Consider the following 9975-nt stretch of genomic DNA (forward strand, 5'->3'; position numbering starts at 1 on the left):
GGGTTTGCGTTTTGCCCCACAATGCTTTTTCTTCAATGGAGCTGGTCGTGACTGAGGGGGGTGGGTCGTGAAGTGCGACTGTGAACTGTGGTGAATGAACAACAGTGACCGAAGCCGTGCGATTCGACTTCAGTCTGCGTTCAACTGCACATTCTAATTCTCACTGGGTACTCTGTGCTTCGTAGTGTGTCTCTCTCTCTCTCTCTCTCTCTCTCTCTCTCTCTCTCTCGCAGGAGCGGGGTGCCTGCAGTCTCGATGAGCCGCGCACAGTCGCGCGCAATGTGAGTGCTCGCGTTGTCCAACTTGGTCTCGGAGAGCGTCGACATGCTCGGCGACCGCGGAACAAGCCCGCCGCGGCCAGTCGGCTGGTGCAGCTCAGTGCCGACAGAACAAGCCCGCCGCGGCCAGTCGGCTGGTGCAGCTCAGTGCCGACAGCGCGCTGGTGCAGCGGGTGCAGCGGGTGCGGCTCGCCACCACCATGAGCGGCGGTCGACGAGGAGGGCGAAGACGAGGAGGGCGGGTTGGACATTAAAAAAATAAAAAAAAAATAAAAATAAAAAATAAAAAAAGAACAGTGGGTTTGCATTGGGATTGTTTGGGGATTTTTGTGGATTTTTGTGGATTTTTGAGAGCAGAATAACTCGCTGCGTCCTGTTGAGCGGTTGGAGCAGTAGGGACGAGCTGCTTTTTGAAAAGTGTGAATGGAGGGGGTTGGGGGGAGGGAGGGGAAAAGATCTCCAATTGAAAGCCGGAAAAAAGTGTGCGAGAGCATCTGTGCTGCTGAGATGAAGGGGTTGGAAGGACAACCAAACTCCGTTTGTTAACACAGTGAAAGCGTTCGATAGAACGCTGAATGGAGCGATGCACATGAACAGTCGGGTGAAAGTTCTATTAACGAAAGAAACAATGCAAAACAAAAAGAGCACGCAGTCTCAGTGTTCCATCGGGGTGGTGTCGACGTCTACTGCTGCTGCTGCTGCTGCTGATGATGATGATGAAGACTCTGACACAGGGACAGAAGCTGCAGCTCGGGCAGAGGTCGACGCACCACTGGCTGCTAGCCTCTCCAAGTACTCTGCCTCGCTCAGCAGGGCAATTGCCTTGTCGCCCTCTTGGCGCTTTGGCGGATACTTTGGTGGAATGACGAGCGCTAGGTATCCGGCTGTGGTGGGATGCGTTCTTAGCAAGTCTGGCTGAGCAAGAAGCCGTTCGTTAAACTCGACAATCGCGCCGTAGATACAAATACGAGGTCGGAAGACGCGCCCGTCGCTCATGGTCACTTCGGCCAACGTGGTCAATGGCTGCTGCGCATGTCGCGACTCCATCTTCTTTGGCCGGATGAGCGGCAGCGCTGCAAATTTGACAGAAACGACCGTTGATGCTTCGGCTCCCTCCGCGAGAGTTCCGGTTACTATCGCGTGTGATGGCGCTATGCCCACCAGCTGGAGCTTGTTATAATGCTCAAACACGTACTGGTGGCATCCTTGGCCCTGCACATCCATTGCGTACTTGCGCGTTTCAAACGCCTTGTCCGCGTGCCTCGTCTCCGGGGTTGTTCGGAGCCCCTCGTTTTCATGATTCAGCGCTCCAGTCGCATCAGCCGTTGTAGTAGTCGCAGTAGTAGTAGTAGTAGCGGTTGTCCGAGCGACGTTCGGGCAGTCCTGCCAGATCGACGGGGACACGAGGATCAGTCCCTGCTTTTGCGCTGCGTCGTGGAGCTGCTCGATCGACCATCCCAGCAACGCCTGGTCTGTTGAGTATGCGTGGAGTGCATCTGCGTGGTGGCTTGACGGCGTCGCTTGAGTGAGCTCGACTGGACTGTGCTCGCGTCCGTCCTTGTCCAGCAGAAACACAATCTGATCCATATGTTCTCAGCGTTTCAGTCAAAACTTCACAAGTCGACAAACAAAAAAATACAATAACGACTGATTTCATTTTCAGATTTGTCGTTTTTCTGAGATGTTGAAGTTTGGTCTGACATGCTCAGTTTCATTCATTCGTTCGGCGCACCGCTCAGATCCACTCATGCTTGCCTGCGTTTTGCTGTACCACGAGTTCACACACTTTGGTCAATCAAAGCAACGACTTCCAGTACAACCATTTGTGTGTGGGACGACTCGTCTTCTCAGTTTCTCAGACGCTGCTTTCCCGTTTCTTTTCAATCCCCTTCTGCTTCCTCTACTCCTCAGTAATTTTGTTTCCCCCACCCCACCCACCTTCACACAAATCCTTTTATTCAATTCTTCAGTCCCTCTTCCGCTGCTGGATGCCCCCCAGTCTCCTGTTGTCCATCCCAAAGCGCGGCCACATGAACTTCCGACAGCGTTTCGCGTTTGTGTTTCTGATACTGAGCTTCATTGTGTGGCTCTATCTCCTGAGCTACATCTTTGACTGGCATGCAGTCTACACGGATCTCTCCAAGAGCCAGCTCGACGAGTACCAGCAAGCGATCGACAGGCAAGCTCAGGTACAAACGCGCACAGTGCAGTGTGAAGCAACCCAAACGGTTTGACGATGGGAGTAGCGGGGTCGCCTTCTCCACCGCAACCTCAACCTCACTCTGTATTGCATCGCATTGACTTGCATTGACTTTGGATTGAACTGGCTTTTTTTGCGCTTGTTCGGCAGCTGTCGTGGTCGTTGTCCACTCGCGCTTGGCTCTCGTCGATTCCATTCTGGGGCTGGTGCCTCATCATCGGCATCCCGTTCCTCCAGCTCATGATCTTCTTGTGGGTCCTCACACGGCCAAACCCAATGATGCCGTTCGCACGAGGATGAGGATTTTGCGACGACGTGTTCATTGTTAACGTTTTCGGTGGTTCCATTACAAAATTTTCAGACTTACTTTTTGACTTGACTTGCGTTACTGGGAATTCAGCAAATGGGTATCAACATATCACGTAGTTTGATGTCGAACTACCGTGAGATTCGCATTTGATGTGGTATTGGGTTTTGCTGGGCGGAACCGATCGGATTGAGCTGTTCCCTCGGTCTTCCGTCTGTTTGGCACTCAAACACGCTCTTTCCAGCAAAAGGTGCAAAACTTCATGCTGTCGGCAAAAGAAAGAAACCAGAAAACGGGTCTGTGTTGAAAACACGTCACAACGAGAACAACAAAAGCGCGGCACAGCACGCCGAAAAAAAAAAATGGCAAACACGAAACACTGCAACAAAACTACATGCCATCCAACGTCAAGCGGAAGAATACACACGCGCCGACAAGAGATGGCAAAGGTAGAACGTAGGCAAAAAACAAAACACAGAAAAGAGACTACATCGACAACAACAACACATCGACGAAAAAGAGGAAGCAAATGGCAATCAGATTAATAAGGGAGGAAAAGAGCATCAGGATAGTGGGGAAAAAAGAACTCGTGTGCACTTAGAACAGCGAGTCCTTGTTCTGCACCAGCACGAGCACAAGCTCGGCTTGCTGCGGGAGCTTGGACTGGTCCAACAGATCGGCTCCACGCAAAATCAGCGGCCCAAAGATGTTAGCCAGCGTTTGCAGAGCATTTTGCGGAGACTCGATGCTCGCCGAAAGACTGGCAAAGCAGCAGAACAAAAACAACATGCATAGAGGCAAGTCAGAGTCTGCCCATGCTCACACAACGTAAACAGCAGATTAAAGTTGAACACTTACACGGCACAATGCTGGACGCAACGCTTGAGCGCTGCGATATGCTCAGCAGGGAGTTTTGAAATCAGTCCCGACAAAGCAGCCACGCGATCAGAGGTACGACCTAACAACAAACAAATTCCCCCTCCCCAGAAAAGTCAGTCAAAAGCACGAGACAGAACATAAACCTCAGCACCATTCAGCACGCCAACGTACGCGCAGCATCGTAGAAAGACGACTGGAAGGCAAGCGGAATCACGGCGTCGGGCAGCTTCTGCAAGAAGCGGCGAAGCAGCCAGCAAACAGCATTAATGTCCGCGGTGCTCAGCGTTGTTTGAAGCAGCGCTGCAAGTAGTAGGATTCAAGCGAGTCGGTCAGCCATCAAAATCCAAAAATCAATCGCACGAATCGCAAGATGCAAAGTTGCTGGCCTCACCAGGCTGGAATCCGTTCTTGGTCACTTCATCCTTGAGCAGAGTGTTGGCAGTTGGAGCAGCTGCAACTTTGTGCACACTCTCACGGCCGAGCGCTACATGGAACAGACAACACATGCATCGGAAGAACCAGTTAGAATCAGTAGCGTGTCTTGCATTCGACTGTAACATAAAAAGGTACATACCGCGAATCTCAATCTGGGTGGCAGCGAGATCAAGGAAACGAGAGAGCGGGACTCGCTCGGCCTTTGCAATGTCCTTGAGCGACATCTCCAAGTAGGAAGCGGCGGGCACTACATCGGGAAAAAAATAAACAGCAACGAGGTCAACATCATGCATCAAAATTAGCTGCAAAGCAACAAACACTTAAACGGATCCCTACGTGGCGCAGCGTTCAGGCCTTTAGGAAGGGAAGGTTTGGGTGGTGCAACAGTGGAGATGGTTTGTCGAAGCGGCTCCTGTGTCACGACCAAATCGAACAAACCATTGTCAGGCCCGACAAACCTATCAAACTATTTTTTTGTTTCGTTGCAACGCAGAGCGAACGATACGTACGGGTTGACTGTCAAAGTCACCGTCTTTCATCTTCTCCAGTTGTGTGATGGCATCCTTGCTGCCATTGTCACGCGCGCGTTCAAACCATGAGCGTGCAGTTGGAACATCACGAGCCACGCCGTCGCCATGAAGGTAAAACCAGCCCAAACAGAATTGGGCATGGCCATCGTTCTGCTCGGCACTTCGCGAGTACCTGTGGAAGGAAGTACAAATACCCAAACCAGTGAGCACGGTTTGCACACACAAACAAACGCACACACACAAAAACACAAAAAACCATGTTGTTCACACTCACCACTTGATCGCTTGTGCCACATCCCGCTTAATCACATTGCCGTTGGCATAGTACCAGCCAAGATTTCGCTGCGCACGACTGCTGTTGCCAACCTCGGCAGCTCGCAAAAACCACTTGACGGCCGCTTGGTGATCGACAGGGACGCCCCAAGTGCCGTCACGGTAGACAGCACCGAGTTTGACCATGGACTCGACGTCGTTGTTGAGAGCGGCAGCTTGATACCACTCGAGACAAGTGGTGACATCGGCGGCGGGGTGCTGCGAGTCTGGCGAATAGTACCATGCCAGGAATGTCTGTGCTGTGAGTTCGTTCTGCGCAGCCGCGCGGAAGTACCACTTGAGCGCCTGCTCCTTGTTGACTGCAGTGCCATGTCCTTCGTACAGGCACCAGCCGAGGTTGCGCTGGGCGCGCGCATGTCCGCGCAGCGCAGCGTTTTCATAGCACTTGAAGGCGTGCGCCATTGACTTTTCCACACCAACACCATCACGGTAGCAAGCGCCGAGCCAGCACAAGCCCTCCAAGGAATCGTGTTTGACGGACTCGATGAACATTCGGAACGCAGCGGGTTGATCGCGCGGGAAGCCAAAGCTTCCGTCCATGTGGCACTGCGCAATGCGCGAGATTGAATCTCCGTGGTTTTGTGCACGCGCGGCAGTGTAGTACTCCAAAGCACGGGCGGGGTCCTTGGTGACGCCGCACAGGCCCAGCTCGTGGCACTGACCAAGCTCATACAGGGCGCCCGCATCGCCGAGCTCGGCGCCCTCGCTAAAGAGGCGCAGCGCCTCAGCCACATTCTCCTTGACGCCTGTGCCAGTCTTGTAGCAATGGCCAACCCAGCGCAAGCTCGACATGTTTCCGGCGCGAGCAGCGCGGAAAAAGTAGCGGAATGCATTGTTTCCGTTCGCAGGCATGTCGATGCCATGCAGGTTGCGCATGGCCAGCTCATACAAGGCAATGGGGTGGTTGCCGTCGCGGGCTGCTCGCTTGAGCCAGTTCAGTGACTCGGTCAGGTTTTTGGTCGCGCCACCCGAGCCAGTCAAGTGGCGAAGCGCCATTTGGTACTGGGCCTCGGGATCGTTGTCCTCTGCCAAGTCCTGCAAGTGTGCAAGGTTTGCGTCGAGGTAGAGCTTTGGAACAGTGTGAGGGGCAGCCTCGCCCAGGACCAACGTCTCTGGAATCGGAGGAGAGACGTTTGGCGCGGGTGTGGCTCCGCGAGGCGTAGGTGCCAACGCGGCCGAGGCACCCGCTGCCATCGATACCGGTTGCTGGCCAGGCTTGTTGGCAGTCGGGCGCGAGGGAGCAGCCAAGGGCGCCTCAATCAGCATGGAAGGCGACCTCGGCGCAGCTGGTTCCGCGAGTTTCTGGACGGCTGGGACGCGGACACCAGGACCAGGAGAAGCCGGCAGTGGCCCATTGGGCACGGCAGAGCTCAAACGTGATGCGAGCGCAGCAGGCTTGGCAGGCACCGGAGGCAGGGCAGCGCTGTCCGGCAAGCTGGCAGCCAGCTCGTAAATGGCAGCCTCCTTCTCGTTGGGCAGCGTCGCTGCGGGCCGGTTGGGCAGCAGCATCACCTTCTTCCTGGGTGCAGTGGCGGGCCCTTGTCCTCCAGTGGTCTGCGCCGCCTTTTGTTGCTGCTGCTGCTGCTGGGGCTGTTGAGCTGCTGCAGGATTCAAATTGGACCGCGGAGGAAGCGCTGGTGATTGCTGCTGTTGTTGTTGCTGATGCGGTGTGGGCCCAACAAAGTTTCGCTCGAACGCGACCTGTGCGCTTTGCACCGAAGGCAGCGCGTCCAGGATTTCGTAACCACCAGAGTCGCGGGACGCAATCTTGCGCTCCGAGGCGCGCAGGCTGAGCTGATGGCGGGAAAGGGGTGCCGCCTGGTCTTGACGGTAGGCATCAAAGCGTTGAGGCAAGGGTTCGGGGTGGATGGAATCGCCCTTCTTGTTGATTTCCTGGCAGTACTCGACGCTTGCAAGCTTGGTCTCGAGCTGCGTGAGCTCGCCGACAAGCTCGGAAAACTTGGGGCGCTTGGAAGGGTTGACATCGCAGCAGCGCTCAATCAGCTCCTTGAACTTTGGCGGGCAGTTCTGAATGTGGGGCTCGACCGTGATGGCCACGCCAGACTTTTTCAGGCGCGTAATCTCCATGATGGCCGTTTCCTGGTCGGGAACGACCTGCATGGTGGCCAAGTCGCAGAAGAGCAAATCACGGTGCACGACTTCCCAGATGATGCAGCCGAATGCATAAACGTCGCAGGCCTCGTTGACCGGGGCGTTGCTGGCAAACCACTCGCCAGCCGAGCGGCTTTGGGAAACCAGCAGCTCTGGGGCGGCGTACAGGACGCGGCCGAGCGCAGCATTGATCATGCCGAGGTCACGCTGGTGCTGCAGCTTGTCATTGGCTGCCGAGGCCTTGTTTGACGCGCTGCCCGCACCGGGGCCGGGGCTCGTGGGAGCCTGCTGACGGAAGCGCGACAGGCCAAAGTCCGACACTTTGACGTGCAAGTCCTGGTCGAGGAGCAGGTTGGAGGTCTTGAGATCGTTGTGGATGATTGGCGGAGAGTGCTTGTACAGCGCGGCCATGCCGAGAGCAGCCTCCTTGATGAAGCGGGCTCGGAGCTTCCACGGCACGTCGAGAATGTTGTCGCGTTGGGTGACCATGTAATCATACAGGCTGCCTCCGGCGCAGTTTTCCATAATCAAGCAGCGGTTGCCCTTCTCTGCGCAGACAGCGTACAGCATGACAACGTTCTTGTGGGAGAGACGCTCCATCACCGAGACTTCATGCTCAAACTCTTGCAGAGCAAGCTTCATGCCCTCGCGGCGCTGCCGTGCCTCCTCCGAGTCGTCGTCGGCCTCAACAAAGCCCGCATTGTGGCCGGCACCAGCGCCACCACCTGCGCCGAGCTGGTGGTTGAGATGGTTTGCGCGGTGGATGAGATCCTTGATGGCGAGCTTCATGCCCGCGTCGCCGGAAGGGATGCCGGGCGAATTGAGCATCTTGACGGCGACTTCGTCGCCTTGCCAGATGGCGCGCCAGACGGAGGCGTAGCCGCCTGCGCCGAGCGGCTTTGGGTCGGGGAAATCGAGCTCAAAGAAGGGGACGCGCGGGCATCGCAGGACGGTCTGCTGCTGGCTGCTCTTGCCCTGCTTGTTGCCAGCATGGTAGAAGCTGCTTGGAGCGGACGGCGGGGCGGACGTGAGACTGCTGCTGCCGTTCGACGAGGACGACGAGGACGACGAGGACTGAGGCGAGCCCTTGAGATGGCGATCAAACATTGCGACGAGCGAGCGCAGCAGATTCGCGTGCAGCGCGGGTGCAGTCTTTGGCTGGAGCTGCAGCAGCATGTACTGGACAATGTCGGTGAGCATGAACTTGAGTGCAGTGACGTCCGCCGCGTCGTCGTCGTCAAAGTGAAGCCCGCAGAAGAGCATTGCGCGCTGACCCCGCAGCCCGGCGTTCGCCAGCTCGTCCGGCGACTTTTGCGCAATGTTGGTTGCAGCAGCAATGGTAGCCGCCGCCGCTGCAGCCGGGGACAGCGAGGACCCATTGTTGTTGTTGGTGTTGTTGTTGTTGTTGGGCTTTTGGTTTGCTGCTGGGCTTCGCTGCTGGGTGAGGACGGTCGCGTTGCCATAGAGCGCGTCCGCGGCGGCGGGCTTGGTGCTGCTAGTTGCTGCAGCAATCATGGAGATGGAGCCCGTGGCCGCGAGCGCAATGGCCTGCTGCTGGATCTCCTGCGGCAAGAGCGCGGTGACTGTTTGGGAACATTCGAGGAACTGTGTCCGCATTGCGCCCTCACGGAACGCGACTGCCTTCCACGCGTCCTGCGGCAACGGCTGCGGTGGTGGTGGTGCTTGTTGCTGCTGATGCTGCTGGTGCTGCTGCTTTGGAAGTGGCGCCGCCGAGGAGAGGAGCGCAAGCAGAACGCGGCAGCCCGCAAACGCATTGACGAAATCCTGCTGGGTGCCAAACCGGGAAAGCAGCGAGCCAGATCTCTGCTGCTGCTGGGGGTTGCGTGTCTGAAGCTGCTGCTGCTGCTGCTGCTGCTGTTGCTGTTGCTGTTGAGGGAGGTTGGCGCGCTCGAGCTCGTCGAGGACGGCGCTGGCGAGGGCGACCAGGCGCGCTGCCTTGACGTTGGCAAATTGAGCGGCGGAGGCGAGCGAACGGAGCTCGGCAAGCGCCTGCCGCAGCGACCCGGTGTCGGTCGCAGGAACGTCCATCGTTGGATTGTTTGGATTGTTTGGATTGTTGGATGTTTGATGTTGGATGGATGTTGGATGCCAAAAATTGAAATGTGTGGAAAGCTGAAAGAAAAAAAAAAAAAAAAAACAAGCAAAATGTGTGTGAAAAGAAGATTTGAAAAAAACTAGAAAAAAGAAAAAAAAAAAAAACACAAAAACAGAAAAAAAGACAAAGAAAAGGAGAAAAAAAAAAAGTGGGTTTGATTTGTTTTTGGATTTTGGAAAAGAAAAAGAAGAAGAAAAGAAAGAAGAAGAAAAGGAAGAAAGAAAGAAAAAACAATCGAAAGTGAGTTCAAAACGAAAGAAAGAAAAAGGAAAAAAAAAAAACACAAAGAAAAGGACGAAACTTTGAAGAAAGATCAAAAAAAGAGAAAAGGAAACAAAAAAGACGAAAATCGCCAAAATTGGGAGCCACGCAGCAAGAAACGCACACACCCTGCGAATTTGCGAACTGGATCAACAAGACGGATGGACGGTGAAGAGGGAGAAACAAGGACGCTATGAGAGGAGAGGAGAGAGAGAGAGAGTATGATGGGGAAATCCCGCGAACGAACGAACGAACGGAAGCAAACAAGTCCTTGTGGCGCGACGTTTGTGCTCCCAAAAAAGGGACTCTGATGGATGACGCACTCCCGACCAAAAGCCGACCAGAGCTACACGGTCAATTCGGGAGGCAGGGGGGAGCGGTGGGGGGAAAAGGGGTTTGACAGAACAGAACTGACAAGGTTTAGCTTCTCAGAAAAACCAAAGAGATGAAATGCGCAGAATTCCAACAGCAACTCAACGCGCTTACCAACACCCATCAAAAGTGCATGCATCGAAACGCGCCGT

The 9975-nt window shown here is 55.1% G+C and overlaps 3 protein-coding genes across 3 annotated transcripts; 1 reads left to right on the forward strand and 2 right to left on the reverse strand.

The window, feature by feature from the left end:
* Positions 1-875: 875 nt before the first annotated feature.
* Positions 876-1914, reverse strand: CAOG_07632 (hypothetical protein). Its single transcript, XM_004343456.2, has one exon. It carries the CDS (start codon positions 1863-1865, stop codon positions 933-935), a length of 933 nt encoding a protein of 310 aa, XP_004343506.2. The 5' UTR covers positions 1866-1914; the 3' UTR covers positions 876-932.
* Positions 1915-2258: 344 nt separating this feature from the next.
* Positions 2259-2844, forward strand: CAOG_07633 (hypothetical protein). The gene is made up of 2 exons (XM_004343457.2): positions 2259-2467; positions 2629-2844. The coding sequence occupies exons 1-2, from the start codon at positions 2267-2269 to the stop codon at positions 2776-2778; spliced, it is 351 nt and encodes a 116-aa protein (XP_004343507.2). The 5' UTR covers positions 2259-2266; the 3' UTR covers positions 2779-2844.
* Positions 2845-3076: 232 nt separating this feature from the next.
* On the reverse strand, positions 3077-9123 carry CAOG_07634 (hypothetical protein; the record flags this gene model as incomplete). Its single annotated transcript, XM_004343458.2, has 8 exons — positions 3077-3545; positions 3644-3743; positions 3836-3964; positions 4056-4148; positions 4239-4346; positions 4436-4511; positions 4609-4801; positions 4904-9123. The coding sequence occupies 8 exons, from the start codon at positions 9121-9123 to the stop codon at positions 3383-3385; spliced, it is 5082 nt and encodes a 1693-aa protein (XP_004343508.1). The 3' UTR covers positions 3077-3382.
* Between the last annotated feature and the right edge of the window lie 852 nt (positions 9124-9975).

The sequence above is a fragment of the Capsaspora owczarzaki genome (genome assembly GCF_000151315.2).
Source record: "Capsaspora owczarzaki ATCC 30864 unplaced genomic scaffold supercont2.14, whole genome shotgun sequence".
NCBI classification, from domain to species: Eukaryota; class Filasterea; order Ministeriida; family Capsasporidae; genus Capsaspora; species Capsaspora owczarzaki.